Raw genomic sequence first — 18,382 nt, 5'->3', positions numbered from 1 at the left:
TGTAACCAAGAATTAAATTTGCGTTGAATAGAAAGAATAAGAGGTTCAAAGTTCAGTTTTGATCTTTTTTTCAGATCTTTACATATCAGATGAGATACCTAAGTATTTAACTTCAGATTTGACTGGAATGTCACATACTTTATCATCAGTGGAATGTTTAATAGATAAAAGTTCACATTTGTTAAAGGGGTACTTCACCTCTGGGAAGATGAATGTGTATTTAAAATAGGTCATTTAAGTAGAAGAAATGTGAAGAAATTTTTGAATTTGGAGCTTTCTAGACTGAGAAAAGCCAGAAAAAGTATTTTTGGCTTATGTGGATGAAAGACAACAACTCCCAGAATGCACTTGCTTCGCTGCCTTAGTAGGCCACGCCTACCGGTAAGAGTGCGCAGATGAAAACAACAAAGCTAGCCTACGTGATGAGTTTGCGAGGGATTTAGAGATCGTCCAAAATGTCCGGGATTCGGCTTTTGCGCTCTACAGTCGCCATTCATCGTGTTTACTGTGGCGAGCAGGACGAGGCTGACGGCCGCGGGAGAACAGCGCGAGGCCGGTGGTGTCATTACTGAGACGCGCCGGGTCTCGCATCTCTCACGGAGGAGCGGGAATTTTTCTTAGCAATGGTAAAACGCACATCAACCGATCACTTGTTTAGCGTTCATGTAAACACTACATTCAAATTCACCAATCAGAATGAATTCAGTTAGATTGAAAGGTGTGTATGTAAACAATGAATGGCGACCGCAGAAAGCAAAAGCTGAATCCCGGACATTTTGAACGATCTCGCCCGCCGGACAAGTCCGGGAAAAGGAGGATGGTTACTTACTCAGCTTTCTCCTACTATTCAGCTTTCTCCACAGAACAAGAGCCTGCTAGCTTAGCTTCCAAAGAAAGACGGCTGACACTGTGTACATTCTGACTGAGTGAGATCCCACCCTGTATGGGCGGGCTGAAAACATGCGGAACAACGCCTCTTACTGGCTGTAGTCTTTAGCCTCTGTCCAGAAAATCCTCCGATGACGCAAAATGACGATTTTTGCGTCATCGGAGGATTTTTTCCAGACAAAAAATACATAAATCTCTTGTCTCAGGGGGATATGAGGGTGGAAAGCATGGTAATTCGAAAATACTACAGGTTTTCTACTAATACAAAGCTTAATGCTAAATCCTGAAGTAACCCTTTAATATTAAGAACTAAACCAGAAGCAGATGAAAAGAGATCAATTATATTTAAGCCTACAGAAACTTGATCTTTATTTTTCAGAAACAGAGTTGTGTCATCAGCCAATTGGCTCATTAATATTGATTGGTTTGCAACAGAGATACCTTTCAAATTACTACTTTGAATGTGGATGGCTAATAATTGCATAGGAAGCAGAAAAAGATACGGTGATATTGGGCAGCCTTGAAAATCATGGCTAGTATTTTGTAATCATTATTTAATAAGCTTATAGGTCACCAATTTTCAAGTTGAGCAGGGTCATTTTGAGGTTTAGGGATCAAATTTATAACACCCTGAGTCATAGAGCTTGGGAGAGTTCCCTTATGTAGGCTTTCTAAATATACTTGGAGAAGAAATCATAATTTCCAGGAGATTTATTAAGTTTCAGCTTGTCGATCACCTCAGAACTATCTTTCATTTGAATAGGAGATTCACACAGACTTTTGCCAATATCATCAATTTTGGAAATACGGTCTGAGTCAAGAGAATTAAGAAATAAATCTAAATTTTGTTGAGAGTATCTAGAACGATAAAGATTTTAATACAATTCTTCACAATACTTAGAAATGTCTTTATGATCTTTATCTGAGATAGAATTGAGATGATTACGCTGTTTCTCTAATCTAAAAAAAAAAAAAAGGAATTTCTTTCTCCCTCTTCCATCCATCTCCTTCTTGAACGAACAAAAGCACCCTTTGCTTTACATATATATAAGTTATCTAATGAGTTCTGAAGTTCAGCCAATTCTAATTTCTGGACAACTGATACATTTTCAAAGGGGATGCAGGAGAGAGACAATTCTTTTAACAATGTTAAGTTCCTCTAATTTGTATTGCTTGGCTTTTTGAGATCCAACTTTGAATAACATTAACCTAATATTGTATTTTAATAGCTCCCAATTATAACCAAAATTATTTTCAGCTTGAGCTTTATTAAAAAAGAAATTAATTTTAGAAATTACAGATTTCAGTTTCCTCATCCTCTAATAAAGCAGAGTTTAGTTTCCAATATTAACTATATATTCTTGAGTAAGATGGGTTATCAAAAGACAGAATAATAGACTTATGATTGGACAGTGGAGAAGGCAAAATTTCAACCTTATTGACGTAATCAAATAAAGAGTCAGATATTAACCAGAAGTCAATCCTAGACCTCAATGAACCAGAGCTGTTAGACCAGGTAAATCAGAGGTCTTCAATCCTGCTCCTGGAGGGCCACTGTCCTGCAAAGTTTAGTTCCAACCCTAATCAAACACACCTGAATCAGCTCATCAAGCTCTTCAGAATCGCTTGAATATTCAAAGGCAGGTGTGCTGAAGCAGGTTCAAACTAAACTCTGCAGGACAGTGGCCCTCCAGGAGCAGGATTGAAGACCTCTGTGGTAAATTGTGAAGCATGAGGATGTTTTTGCCTCCAAATATCAGTCAGACCGAAACGGGAAGTCAATTCACAGAAGCCTGATGATCCATTAGATATTCTAAGTGGTGATCTATCCAAAGAGCCGTTTATAGTTTGGTTAAAGTCTCCAACCAAAATAATAAGCAAATTAGAATATTTAGATTTAAAATAATTAAATATTAAATCCATAAATGTTACCCAGGACAAAGATACAATCATTTAAGGTAACTAATAAAAAAAGAAAGTGACCTTCAGGATCAGAGATTGTCTCTATTATTTTACCCTTAAACTTGTGCTTTAAAGTTAAGACTCCTCCTGAAAGATTAGAACCATGTGAAGAAAACAACTCATCACCCCATTGTGATTTCCAAAACTTAAAATCGCTAGCGCTTAAAATCGCTAAGAGATTTAGCATACAGCAAAATAGCTTTACGTTTGACGTCATTACGTAACCCATGTGCGTTAATTGAGCAAACAGAAAGTTTAGGAAACATTAGAACAATATGACACCAGAACTGTAAGTGATTCAGTCCATGAAATCCTGTAAATGAGAAAATTACTCGTAAATAAACAAGGCTGGGGTCATAAAAAAAAAAAAAAAACACAACCACAACCACAGATACACCTCAAAGTGACTTTTTCTAATAGTCTGTTAATCTTTCATTAAGCATTTTGAAGATTGAGAACTGTTACTTAAGTCAGACACATGACAAAAAAGGCAGAACAGTACCACTAGCAACATCATCAAATTCAAATCATTCAATGACCTCCATGTCTTGCAAATGAAGTTCTTTGCCATCAACGTACACCTTTGGACCAGCGAAGTAAGCTTGCTAACGGGATCTCTCAACAAGTGGCCAAAGTTTGTTACGCTAGACACAGATTCGTCTTTCAGCATTTGTCACCCGCTTATCAACTCGCTCCACATTCCCCTTTACATCTTTAACTTCTTCTGCCAGAAATTCGACTGATACCTTCACTTCTTCGATGCCTTTATCAAGGATGTCAGCTCTTTCATTAATGACAGACTTGAGTGATGTTATTATCATCATGGCTAAAGGGGAATGCAAATCATCATCATCATCATCATCATCATCATTCCTGCCTTTTTTGCGCGATGGCTCCTTTAACGGAGTTTCAGGTGGAGGAACGACTGAATCAGAGCACGAGTCGAAGTCCACAGTCACACTTGCACCGAGATCTAAAGATGAATCTATCGGCTTAGATTTACGTTTTTTATCTTTTGTCATAGTTCAAAAATTCTTCCAACGGTTCGAGCACGTAACTCGAATGTGTAAGGCTTAACTAACGAAAATCTAAATAAAAGGATAGGCCATGACAACGAACATCCCAAAAGCAGAATAAAAAATAAATAACAAAACAGCCCCCTAAATGATCAAAAAGTGCTTTCAAGTATAGAAATTATGTAGTATTAAACGAGATGCACTTTAAGGGCCCGTCCACACGGAGACGCGTTTCGCTGTATACGTATACATTTTTTATCGTATTGGCGTTTCGTCCACACGGATCCGGCGTTTTGGGAGACTGAAACCGCTATTTTTTTAAACCGGGTCCCAAAGTGGATAAATCTGAAAACGACACCCTTGCGGTTTCCTGTGTACAGCCAATCCGTATATTTTGTGAAACGATGATGTCATCACATCACGTGTCGTCTGTGTCACGAGTAACAGCAACAACAATAAAGACGGACTTATATGATTGTATTCGTGCTGCAGAAGCTACTAAGCCTACTAGCTTTATTACAGCAAAATCTATTGCTTCTCTGCAACTGTGGTGAGCAAAAAGCGATAATCTTTGTCTTCTTCTTCTTGGTTCGTATACAGCGCGCAAGGTTATGCGCATGCTCAAAGTCTTCTTCTCCGTGTATAGTGTATCTTTGTGGCAGAATTACAGCGCCCCATACTGGTCTGGCATATATACTACACCGTTTTCAGTCGGTTTCAGTGGTTTCGTGTGTACGCAGATATTTCTTGAGACGACGCCGTGTTTACGGATTTTTTTTTAGAACGAGGGAAAAAAATATCGGATCGGGAACGCACCGGCTTCGTGTGGACGTGGCCTTAGGCCAAAAAATTACACGTTTAAAGACAATTGTTCACGGACTGATTCACTCACACTGTCAAGTTCACATCGCCATTTTCACCCTTATTTTTCACTTTATTATGAAGTGGGCTCTTGGTAAAGAATATATAAATAAATAAATAAATATATATATACATATATATATATATATACACTGTATTCCATATTACAACAGAGGCTATCCCAGCGGTGGGGTTCACAAAATTGAGCAGCAAAGGCTGATCTGGTTATATTAGCTAGCTACAGGTTCAGTCCGTTTACCTTTAATTCTATTTCCACTTTCTTTTCATTTTTGTCCAACTGTAGCCTCTCCATCTCAGCCCTTCCTGGAACAGTGAACTGTGCGTTGACTGTAGTGATGGGGATTTGTGGTATATTCAGTGCATACTCTGTGAGGGCTTCCAAAGCCACGACAGTATCCTAAAGTGTGTTTGAACAGTATAATTAGTATTCTCATTTTATAATTCCTTCTTCAGATATTCTTTGGCATCAGGAACCCTGAAAAAATTCATTCAGTCGCATTAGACTCACCTGTGTTGATTTGAAACCTCCTTCATAGTTCTCTTGTGAAGACAAGAAGCATGCAGCAGCATGTGCTGTTATTAAGTCATTCTGTTCTAGTGCAGTCATGAGAGCGTATGCGGTGGTCTCTACTGTCAACGCTTCATTTACCAGTCGCACATTGAAGTCATCTTTCCACACAAGACACTCTCCCTCTAATAGTTGAGCAGGTGAGAAGAAAGAATTTACAGAAATAACACGAATTAATGACTTAAATGAGTCTCTTTAATAAAGTACTTCCAAAAACAATTCAGTATATGGTATGATACCTGGTTTTGCAAGACTTTTGAGTTTCTTCCAGGCTGATAGTGCTCGAGTGTGGTCAGTGAGGCAGATTGACAAGCAGTATGCCGTAATGGCTAATGCATAGGGTCTTTTAAGATCACCAGCCCGTATTAGGAGGAAGTTGGTGGCACGATCCATACTTTTCTCCTAGTCAGCATTAAAAGACCAAACATTTTTTTCCTTTATTACAACATTGCATTCTTTCATTTGTCTTCATTTGTCATTTGTCTCATTTGTCTCTCGAGCAGGCTATTTGTCAATTCAGGCTCACTGGAAATATGTGACTGACAACATTTCTGCAAAACACAACCTTGATGAAGGAAAAAGATTTGCATCTCGCGCTTCACCCCACAGAGCAGGTATAAATGGGAAGCGGATGCAAGCACCAGTTGTTTTTCACTGAGGAGCCGAGCAGGAGCCCGGCCTCAGCGGTGGTCCAGCAGTGGTCAAGCGGTTGTGGCGATGGGACGTACATCTCCCATCCCTACTTCAGGGAACGAGGGTTACATGCGTAACCAAGAAGTGGGAGAGGCTGTCGTGAGGAGCATGAGTTCTGGGAACCAGATCCGGTTGGGCCAATAAGGGGCAACTAGCAAATCCTCCTCCCTGACTTTGCACAGTGTCTGTGTGAGAAGGCTCACTGGGGAAAACGCATACTTGCATAGGCCCCGAGGCCAGCTGTGTGCCAGCGCATCTGTGCCTATAGGGTCCCCTCGTTCAGGGAGTAGAATAACTGGCAATGGGATGAGCCCGGAAAGGCAAACAGGTCTACCTGTGCAGCTTCGAAGTTGCCCCATATCAGCTGGGCCGCCTGGGAATGGAGTCTGCACTCTCCAGAAACCACAGGCTATCGTGAGAGCTTGTCGGCTGCACGATTGAGCAGGCCTGGAATGTAAGTGGCACGAAGCAACCTCAGATGCTGCTGACTCCATAGGAGGAGATGGCGGGCGCGTTGCAACATGCGGCGGGAGCATAGACCACCTTGATAGTTGATATTCGCAATGGTCGCAGTGTTGTCTGTACGGACCAGTTCGTGCTTGCCAAGTAGCGGCTTTTTGAGGTGGCCCAGCGCAAGGCGTACTGCTAACAACTTGAGGCAGTTGATGTGCCAATGCAGTTGGGGGCCCGTCCAGATCCCCGCAACTGCATGCCCGTTGTACGTGGCCCCCCAACCGGTGGTGGAGACATCCGTGGTGACCACAGAATGCCTGTACACTTGTTCTAGGGGAACTCCTGACCGTAGAAACAAAGGGTCTGACCACGGTCTGAGGGATCGGCGGCAGGCCGGGGTGATTGTCACAAGGAGCTTGCCACTCTGCCACGCCCATCTCGGGACTCGGGACCGTGAAGCCAGTACTGAAGCAGCCTCATATGAAAAAACCAGAGCGGCATTACTGCGACTGCCATATGCCCCAGGAGCCTCTGAAAATATTTCAGTGGGGCCGATGTCCTGCTCTGGGGTGTATTCAAGCAGTTTAACACTGACCGAACACGTTCCTCTGTGAAGTGTGTCTGGTTGACTGAGTTTAACTCCAGTTTGCTGTTTTCCCAGTTGACCCCAAGTCCCAACTGGCTAAGGTGACTGAGCACCATGTCCCTGTGTTCGCACAACTATTCCCAAGACTGAGCTAGTATCAGCCAATCGTCGAGGTAGTTGAGGATATGAACACCACACTCTCTCATGGGAGAAATAGCCACCTCCGCGACCTTCGTAAAGACAGCCCGAAGGGTAGGACTTTTTACTGATACACTTGACCCTCGAACTCAAAGCACAGGAATGGCCTGTGTTGCGGTAAAATCGAGACATGAAAGTATGCGTCCGAAAATGCATTTCTGTCAACATCTTGAATGGGAGCCTGCGTAAGGCCCAGTTCAAAACTCACAGGAACCGATACTTGTTGGTCTCCCTCATGTCTGCCAGGTTCAGCCAGAGATGGCACTCCTGGACCACAAGTGTGGACATTTCCTGACCAATTGAATGTGTGGCAACCTTTGTCGCCCGGAGGGCAAGGTCAATTGCTGTACGGAGCTCACCCATAAGCAAGGCTACCCTCGTGCATATCCATGAGTTCTTTGACCTAATGGACTTGCAGGACCTGCAAGGAGGAAGCGCCTGTCCACATGCTCTGTAAGCCTTGCCCGTGAGAACGGACAAGAACTTACAGGCCTTGGATGGGAGACGTGGATTACCCCTCCAGGAAGTAGTGGTCGCCGGCACAGTTGCATCGCGACAGACTGCTCAACCGGAGGAATACCCACATACCCTTTGGCCGAACCACCGTCAAGAGTAGTGAGGGGGAGGAGGTACCAGCTCTGTTTCTGGCAGAAAAAGATGTTGTCCACGACCTGGTAACCTCCTCGTGCACTTCCGGAAAGAAAGGCACTGGGGCAGCGTGCTGAGAACCAGCACTCGAGATAACAATCGTCCAACCTTGAGGGTTCGGGACACGATCGGTTCCTCTCAAGCCAGACTATCCTGGTGGCCCAGGAAAGCATAGCCATCAATTCTGGATCAGGCTCGGGTAGCGCTAATCTCCCAGAAGGGGGTAGCGCAGATTCAAGCTCACCTTCCGATGCTGCATCTGGTCGGCAGGGGGAGCTCCAAATGAAATGACTGGCCGGTCATGAGAGGAGCCAGTGTGATCAATCAAAATCTCCACGGCTTGTATGTTTGTGAGGAGTGAGGGACCAATGGGGATTGGGTACGGGGCGGGGAAGCCCTCACTGTTATCCTCAAGTCACCCTGGCTATTTGTCCAAGTAGCCCTTTTCTGGGGTTGGCCAGAAGAGGAACTATATTGAGGCAAGGTAAGGGGATCCCACCTCTTTTAAGGTATAGGAGTCTCGACCGTTACACAGAGATTGTCATGTTCCCGTAGTACAGTGGTTCTCAATTCCAGTCCTCGGGACCCCTTGCCCTGCATATTTCGTATGTCTCTCTTATCTGACACACTCAGTTCAGTTCATGGAGTCTCTCCTAATGAGCTGATGATCTGGTTCAGGTGTGTTAAATAAGGGAGACATACAAAATGTGCAGAGCAGCGGGTCCCGAGGACTGGAATTGAGAACCACTGCCGTAGTGAAAACATGAGTCATCCACAAACGGTGCTTCAGCGTGCTGAATGCCCAGGCATGTGTTGCAGTGTTCATGACCATCAGCCTGCACCAGGGAACGGCCGCATCCAGAAACACATGTTTGCTCTTTCAGGAATTAACTCACTCAGCTGTTATTAAAACAGCGATCTCTTTGAAGACTCCCTCGACACCAACACTGCTGGAGAGGCTTCTTCCTGAAGAACGCTCGACACACTCGTTGAATTCAACACTCTCAGAGACTGCATTAAGAAGATCTGTTCAGCTCCAAAGCGAAAGACAACTGGTGCTTGCATCCGTTTACTATTTATACCTGCGCTGCGGGGTGGAGTGAATTAATCAAATCTCGCACACCAATGTGCATTGGCTCATTCTGTTTACACTCGAAGATGATTGGGGCTCTCTGACGAGATCCCAATACGTCGGTACATCTAACGTGACCGACTGAAAGGGGACCCCTAATATTAAGACCTATGCTGCAAGAACAGTTATAGTTATTTATATTATTTTTATAATTACTTAAGTCATACATTTGCTTTTTCAATGTGCATGCTCATAATCCGTTATAAACTGATTTAAGATTCAAGATTTTATTCGTCACATACACAATTATACAGAGTACAACCAGCATTGAAATGTAAGTCAGGTCCACTCCAAAGACAGTGCAATTATATAGAATACAAAAAAAACGAATATACATAAATATTAAGAAAATTAAAATAAAGGATAAATATAAATGTGCAGGTCAGTCTGTTTGTTGACTTAAATAGTACTATAAGAAGGAAAGTGCAAAAAGTTGTGCAAAAAGTGCAAGAGTCGTAAGATGTTATGACACCTAACTCCTAAGTCTCTCAGTTTTTTCCATCAGGCTACGGAAGCGCATACCAGATGGTAGCAAAGTGAATAGTCGGTTACCAAGGTGATTTGAATCCTTGATGATTTTGACAGCTCTACTTTTGCAACGTTTGAGGTAGATGTCCTGCAGAGAGGGGAAAGCAGACCCTGAGATGCGCTCAGCTAAGCGCACAACTCTCTGTAATGCTTTGCAGTCCTGATTGGTGCTGTTTCCATATACTGAGATGCACTGAGTTAATACACATTCTATGGTCCCTGAATAGAAAGTTTTCAGGATTGCTGGTGAAACCCTGAATTTCCTCAGCTGTCGAAGATGGCACAGTCTTTGCCTGGCTTTCTTAACCTGTGTTTGGATGTGTGTAGTCCAAGTCAAGTTCTCTGAGATGTTTACACCGAGGTACTAAATCATAAGACTAAATTAGTCAGTCATATGGTTCCATGAATGTACAGTATTTATAAAGTCGAGTCAAGTCAAGTCACCTTCATCTGTTCTGGATATGGCCTGGACCCGGCTGACTATGGTAAACCTTGGGATAAACAGAGAGACTAATTTTAGTGTAGATGCCATTCTACTTATGATGTAACAAGTACATCAAGATGTTATGGGAAGGTTTCCCGGTTCCGCGCTGACCTGATTAATGCAGCCAAATAATCCTTTTACATTGAATTATAGAAATTGATAATGTGCTGTGTATTTGCCAGGTTAAAGCAATGTGTTTTTAGTTTGTAGTGTGTCTGCTTCCTGACCAATGCCAGGAAGACTGTTCCAGAGTTTTGGTGCTAAATGGGATCTACCACCAGTAGTGTAATCTAGTAATAATCTAGCCTTGAGGTCATGAATGCATGAACTAACTTTTCCACATTTGTCATTGAGAGCAGGGCTTGTAATGGGGGGTTACACGGGGGGACGGTGCCCGGGGAGTGAATTTCGAAAGGGAGGCAATATTCCAGTTAAAATTGGTTCAATTGTTTAGTGAAATTAAGAAATTAAGTAAAAATTCTCACTGTAGGTAGGCGCATTCACCAACGCGCTCCAAAAGTGTGATTAGACTTGCACAATCCGTTCCTATGATAAAATGTGCAACCCATTTGAATTCTATAGAGAATGTTGTTAACCCCCTGGGGTCGGCCTTGCTTTTTTTCTTATCAGTGCGAAAGAGACTCAAATAACTCAGTCGATTTTTGTCATAATCATATAAGTGTTATATATAATTCAAAACTGTTAAATGTCTACTTTTATTTGTGTACACATAATAAAAACAAAATGTTGTGATTTTCGTGAAATAAAGAAAATAAACATGCGCGTTCTGCCGTCTCTCTCATTCTGAAGCGCAACAGAAAATGAACTGTAACTCTTAAAAAGAAAAAACTAAGTAATATAAAAAAACCTTCCCAACTAGAGTCCCCCCAGAGAATCTCAACCATTTCCAGCCCTGATTGAGAGCATATGTTGTAGTTTAGATATATTTTTAAGATGGAAGAATGCGTTTTTACGGATGCTAGAAACGTGTCTTTCAAATGAAAGATTGGTATCAAAGAGCACACCCAGGTTTCTAACTGAAGACTTGACAGAACATCCATCAAGTGTCAGACAGTGTTCTAGGTTATTACGTGCAGAGGTTTTTGGTACAATAATTAGAATCTCTATTTTTTCAGAATCAAGTAGTAGGAAATTACTAATCAATTTTTTTATATCAGCTATGCATTCCGTTGAATGCCCAGGCATGTGTTGCAGTGTTCATGACCATCAGCCTGCGCCAGGGAACGACCGCATCCAGAAACACATGTTTGCTCTTTCAGGAATTGACTCACTCAGCTGTTATTAAAACAGCAATCTCTTTGAAGACGCCCTCGACACCAACACTGCTGGAGAGGCTTTTTACGGATGCTAGAAATGTGTCTTTCAAATGAAAGATTGGTATCAAAGAGCACACCCAGGTTTCTAACTGTTGACAAAGACTTGACAGAACATCCATCAAGTGTCAGACAGTGTCCTAGGTTATTACGTGCAGAGGTTTTTGGTACAATAATTAGAATCTCTATTTTTTTCAGAATCAAGTAGTAGGAAATTACTAATCAAATTTTTTTTTTATATCAGCTATGCATAATATTAATTTAATTTTGTGAATTGGTAAGTTTTGTCAAGGTGAAAAGAAATATAGTGCTGAGTATCATCAGCGTAACAGTGAAAGCTAATGCCATGCTTCCTAATGATATCTCAAAAGGGTAGCATGTCCAGGATGAAAAGCAACTATCCTAGTACTGAGCCTTGCGGTACTCCATACTGATCGATATGACACCTCTTTTACTGCTACAAACTGATAACGGTCAGACAAGTATGATTTGAACAATGCCAATGCAATTCTACTAATGCCAACATAATTTTCAAGTCTTTTCAAAAGAATATTGTGGTCGATAGCATTAAATGCAGCACTAAGATCCAGTAAAACTACTAGAGAGATACAACCACGATCAGATGATAAGAGCAAATCATTTGTAACTCTAATTAGGCAAGTCTCAGTACTATGATACAGTCAAAATTCTGACTGGAAATCCTCACAGATACCATTTCTTTATGTAGCAGGGTGAAGTGTTTGTGTTGATTATTGGCCAGTGTCATGTGAAAACATTGAACCTATCAGCAGTCTGGTGTCATGGTATAAAATGGGGAGGTTTTTTTTGTCACTTGCGAACGCGATGCGTCAACACCCGTACCGGCCCTTTACGGAGGCCGCCATTTATGAATGGGAGAGTAGGAAGTGCTGTCTCGGCTCTGTGCACAGGCTGCCCCGGGCTTTGAGTTCTTTGACGAGCAACCGGCGGCATGTTGAGGCCAGCGAACACGTATAGTGATGCGCTGAGAACGTTTCCGATTTGAGTGACGAGAGCCAGGGTTTCACCTCTATATTGCGGGAAGAGATGCGCGTCTGTTGACATAACGCACTGTCTTGCCTGAGCTTAGTTTTGTCGTCTTTTCGTTGGAGCGAACTTGAACTTGCATAACAGCGAGCCGGGACGATTGCTCGCCGCAGTGTGCGGGTGCGTGGCTGTTTCCTCGCTGACTTGTTCTGCTCTGAGTGTGTGTGCGGCCGACCGTGGCATGTTTGTTTCATTTTGATTTGTCTCTTGGTTTGCTTCAAATTGTAATTTAAATTTCTTTATTTTTGGGGCTGGCTTTTGACGAAGAGAGTGTATCGAGGAGGGGTTTAGCTGCTGTTTAAGGGGTTCACATTGAGTGCTGTGCTTGAGTGACTTGACTTCAACAGAGTGGGTGTCTGTGGATATTAAGTGTGTTGTGTGAATTGAGGGTCACAGCAGGCCATCTCCCTCCTAAATAAGCTTTCTTGTGTATTTGTATTTTTGTATTTATTTCTTTATTTTGAAGTTTTGTAAAGTGTTTGTTTTTTTCTTTTTGATATGTGAATATTGAGCCCTTGTTAATGTATTGATGATTTTAAATTTTGTATTTGAATAAAACTGCCTCATCATTGATATTCCCTGGCCTATGTCTCTCTGCTCACCCATTTATTTTGGTAACGAACCTGTGCGCTCCTTGAGTTGGGGCTGATAGTTCCCGGTATACCGGGTGGCGTAGTCGAATGTTATATAATTGTTCCATACAGTTCCCTCAGTACCTGACGCCGCTGGCTACATTTATAAAAAGGAACATTGTTGTGAGGATACTGCTTTTTCTGTATCTTTGAAAGAAAAGGGTAAATTCCAAATTGGGCTGTAATTGACTAATTCTGTAGGATCAAGCTGAGTTTTTTTTTTAAATAAGCGGTTTAATAATATCCAGCTAAAAAGTTTTGGTACGTATCCTATTGACAAAGATGAAATAATGATATTGGGAAGAGGATCTATGACCTCTGGAAGCATCTCTTTTAGTACAGTAGCTTAGTCTGTATAGGTTCTAACATACATGTTGTTGATTTAGATGTTTTAACGAGTTTAGACAATTATTCCTCTCCTATACAGTAGTCATGAATAAATGGGATTTTTCCTTATAGGGACACTATAATGCACTGTCTGAAGCGATTCTGTAGACGGTTGCATGGTTATAAATTTCTCTAAAATATTATCAATCTTGCAAGTAAAGAAGTTCATAAAGTCATTACTGCCGTGCTGTTTGGAAACGTCTGGGGTTGAATCTTTATTTCTCATTAATTTAGCCACTGTATCAAATAAATACCTTGGGTGTTATTTATTTTCTTCTAAGAGGGTCGAAAAAAGCAGATCTAGCAGTTTTTAAGGCCATTCTATATGCAATAGTGCTATCTTTCCACGAAATGAAAAAAAAAAAAAAAAAAAAACACTCTACTTTTATTTTCTTCCAGCTGTGCTCCATTTTTCTGGCTGCTCTCTTAAGGATCCGAGTGTGCTCGTTGTACAGCGTTGCTGGACAATTTTCTTTAATTTTCTTTAAGCGCAAAGCAGCTACTGTGCTGGAAGTGCTGGAAAAGAGAGAGTCAATAGTTTCTATTGCAACATTGAGTTCTTCTATGCTTTCTAGTATACTGAGGAGATTAAACTAGTCTTGATCAGGAAGATTATTTATAAACCAATCTTTAGTGGTAGAAGTGATAGTTCTACTTTATTTGTAATAGGGATTCAATTTTTGCAGCCTTAGCTAAAAGGAGTATACATGAGACTAGATAATGATCTGAGATGTTATCGCTCTGCTGCAGAATTTCAACAGCATCAACATTGATTCCATGTGACAATATAAGATCTAAAGTATTAGATCTAAAGTATGATTAGGGCAATGAGTGGGTCCTGACATGTGTTGCCTAACTCTAAAAGAATTTAGAATGTCTCTAAATACCAATCCCCATATGTCTTTATCATTATCTACATGGATATTAAAATCACCAACAATTTAGTAATTTAGCAACGCTATAATGTTATTATATTGTAGTTACAATGACTATGAATAGCCGCTGTGTTCTTATAAATATTTATTGTAAGCAATAATACACTTACTAACCTTTCTTCATTGACATCTTTTTCCTAATAGAATGCAATTTTCCTAAAGAAAAATTACTGTAACAAATCATGAAGATGTGCTCATTATACATTTTAAATAATTTATTTGTAAATTCGTTTTTTTTTTTAAGTATGATTTTAAACTGCTATAAGCAATACCATATTGCTGAGGAGATTTGGGTTTTAACATGTTCAAAATTACCATTCATGACCTCTAATGCAAACATTAGCCAGTAAAATACATAATTGATACATCTAATTGCTACAGAAAACAAGTGTAACACTTTGATATTTGATAATTGCCCATTGAAAAAGCAAATGAATGACTTATAAGTAATTATAAAAATAATATAAATGTAACTATAACTGTTCGTATAATATTGTATAGGTCTTAATGAGTCTTTGTAAATATATTTATAGAATAGTAATACTTATACACAGCAAGTATAATTGGAGCTATAATTCATTATACTGTAAGCATGGGCTTCATGGAAAGTGTTACCATACTGTAGGCTATATATATACACACACACAGGGCTTGACATTAACACCCGCCAACCCGCCAAATGCGGGTGGATTTTGCTCATGGCGGGTAACATAGTCACTCCAACTAGCCACTTTGGCGGGTTGAATAATTGTAGTCTTTTCAAAAGGCATCTGAAATAAGTGTGACACTACGACACTACAACTCCCATGAGTATTAGGGCTGTCAACGAATATTCTAAATTCGAATATATATTCGAATAGTTTTAAAAAACAGAATTTCGAAGGTGAAAATGAATATTCGAATGTGGAAAAACGCCCGCGGTAGCAGAGGCGCGGTAGTCTGCTTTGCGAGTGGGCGCCCTGCCTGAGGGGTCAGGAACAGGTAACAGGAAGAGGCGTTAACGTTAAACAGAAACATTACTAAAGTGTAGGCTACTGTACTGACTGAATAGATATTGCATGAATAAGGTAGGTTAGATACAGCAGTTTCATGCACTGGTTTGATTATTTACCGTTTCATGTCAAGGAAAAGTTCCATGTTTACCACAGCACAGCTCGCTCGGAGCGTTCAATGTCGGTTCTATATACTGTAAAACTTCAATTAATGTTAATAATATTTGTTTCAATCACTGAATGAAGCCTGCTATATAAGAGTCGCGACCTTAAATTGCTTGTACAAAACTATTGATCAGCACTCAACATTTGCTTATTGTTGTAATTGTTTCACGAAGTAATGCAATGTGTTTATTAAACATAGAGATAAGAACCGCCCACCATTGTTTTTTTATACCAAAATGCTGATATAATATGAAAAGTTGGCACTTTTAACAGTGGTTTTAACCGCTCCCGCTCCCTTCCACTAGATGGGGCGTGACGTCATAAGAGGAACTCACTAGTAGAGTTCCCGTACGCTAGCAGATATAGATGCCTTACATAACTTCAGAAAAGTTGGTTGTATGTTTTATTTGATAAAAAAAAAAAATGGATAAAATAACTCCATTGTAAACATACTCGTGTGTGCTGACTTCAAGGGGACCGTGATCCTGCCTGAAATGAGAATACGCTATTCGCAAAACAAACGGGTTCAGGCACGTCAGATCAGCCGGTCGCAGGTCGAGCTGTTCCACTAAACTCCAAAACGCGTTCACCTCACGGCAGCACATATACTCTCCACTGCTGATTCAATTGGGTGGCATAGCCCACACAAACACAGTGATGGGGACATCGATCTCTCTTTTTCTTTTCTGACAATAAACATCGCTAATTAAATCGTGAGAAATTGATAACGCGTGGATTGAGGAAGGGTAGGCTATTACATGACGTTTGAGGCGTCGATGAGACTAGCGATTGATGCCTGTGCAGTGTGTGCATCTCTACAGCTCTGATTTGGACTGACTTACTGTAAGTATATAATGTCTTCAGTCGTTGTCCCTCCTTGCTATTCTACATGACGGCAATATTTTGAAAAGACTTGCTTGTTCCGTTATATTATCCGGGTTAAGTTTGCACCAGGCTAGACTAGCTCTAACGTAGCTAACGTTACTCACCTGGCCAACCCTCCACTAATTCTCCTCACACCAAGCATTAATAACTCTTTGAGTACCATGGCTCCCCTCTCTCACGCCTGACCGGTTAAAAATTGTAGGGCTGTGGTCCATAAAGAATTTGATGGTTTCCCACATCCTCAGTCGTTCTCCAAATAGCCATAATACAGTAGGAATCTAGCGGAGTATGGGTTGCGAGTTCCTCTTATGACGTCATCACCCAGTAACTGAAAAAACACGCTACCTTTGAAGAAACCCCAATAAATGTTATTTTAACGCATTTTAAGACAGAAATAATTAAATATATACATATAGAGCACTTTAATTTACACATTAATTGGCTGTGGTGGTTAACCTGCAACTTACACTTTAAACCGTTATGCGCAGAGAGCGTGACGCCTCATTTGCGCCGCAAGACCTCCAGACGCGCGTAAACGCGTCTTTACATTGAACACTGAAATCACTCGCACCAGACGCTCTATTCGCGTTTGGTGTGAACGCAGCATGAGGGTGAGGGCGAGAGAGTGCCTGCGAGCGAGTGAGAGTGAAGCCTTGTTTATACTTTCGCCTGGCTCCGCAGCGCGCTGCGCGACTCTCCGCAGACTGCGCGCGCATCTCCCCAAACGGACGAGGCGTTTATACTCGACGCGCTCGCCGTTGTACTATTCTTTGAAACGATAGGGGGCGACTCGAGTAATTATCCTCTAAACCATCAGGAATCAGCGGTTAGAAGAAGAAGCTATACACACGTGACAATGTTTATCTTACCGCCACCACAAAAAGAATCATGTAAAACCCATTAAACCCTGAGATTATTTCTAGTGACAGTAAAACAAAATATATGGATATGAGAAGGTGTATAAATAAATTAACAATCTCTTATATTTTCTAATTTCACTAAACATTTCATTAAGTTTCGTGAACATTTTTATTAAACATGGACCTTAATATTCATTAAAAATACTTTTTTATGCTATTGTATGCTCATTTTTTAAATGTAAGTAACTCATTTACGTGCAAACTGGGTGCCGGTGTGGTGAGAAGTTCGAGCTCGGCAAGATTCGTCTCGAAGTCGTTCGGATGCGGCGCCGGGCGCGTTGTTACAAATTTTTTTGCGCACACCGCCAAGCGAAATTGGGTCTTGCGAACCCAACGCGCACGACCGCCCACACTGCAATGACGTCATTTTTGCCGCGCGCACATTCGCGCTCGTGCGGACGCGTCGAGTATAAACAAGGCTTGAGGTCTGTGGTCTTGGCCATTAGTTGATTTACTTGTTTTTGTGTAGGTAATACGTTGTCAAATATGTTTAAACTTAAATAAACTACCTATACAAGCAGTTATGTTTCTTTGTATTAATTTGTCCTGTTATTGACGTAATGCGCGTCATTGACAAAATGCGCAACCAGATGTTCGAATAGTTTGAATATAGGCTATGTGTATTTTTTTTTTTTTAGAGGGAATATTTGTACGTCATTTTTGAGCAATTTTGACAGCCCTAATGAGTATTACATGCACAAAGTGTTGCCTTGCGCTTGCGCGCTAGTGACCGACAACACAGAAACGAAGAGACAGCTAGCTGCCCTGCTGGAGTTACGTCGTATGCCGGTGGAGCTATGTGGCGACATATAATAGCCTACATAATAGGCCTTCATGGTTTTATTTTAAAAAAGATGCTTTACACACAACCTTATCAGAGCTAATGATAATGACCTGTATTGTTATATATTTATGTAGTCTTGATTTGGGTGTGTACAGTGGTTTTACATTTAAAAGGGTTGTAAATCTAGTTCAAGTAAATTTTAGCACGCCATAGTTGACTTTTATCAGGTAATTTCACAACAACAA

General features: G+C 41.1%; 1 protein-coding gene across 1 annotated transcript in view; it reads right to left on the bottom strand.

The window, feature by feature from the left end:
• The window catches only part of LOC311276380 (uncharacterized protein), a 77,244-nt gene that overhangs the window by 11,388 nt on the left and 47,474 nt on the right, over window positions 1–18,382 (bottom strand). The window contains exons 28-30 of the mRNA XM_084386016.1: window positions 5,556–5,718; window positions 5,257–5,441; window positions 4,987–5,145 (exon numbers count right to left, since the gene is read on the bottom strand). Of these exons, the coding sequence (XP_084242142.1) occupies window positions 4,987–5,145; window positions 5,257–5,441; window positions 5,556–5,718 (507 nt within the window). The remainder of the gene's footprint in view (window positions 1–4,986; window positions 5,146–5,256; window positions 5,442–5,555; window positions 5,719–18,382) is intronic.

This window comes from Rutilus rutilus, assembly GCF_951802725.1.
Source record: "Rutilus rutilus genome assembly, chromosome: 17".
Classification (NCBI taxonomy): domain Eukaryota; kingdom Metazoa; phylum Chordata; class Actinopteri; order Cypriniformes; family Leuciscidae; genus Rutilus; species Rutilus rutilus.
The sequence above is the reverse complement of the archived record's forward strand: the minus strand, read 5'-3'. Positions and strand labels throughout refer to the sequence as shown.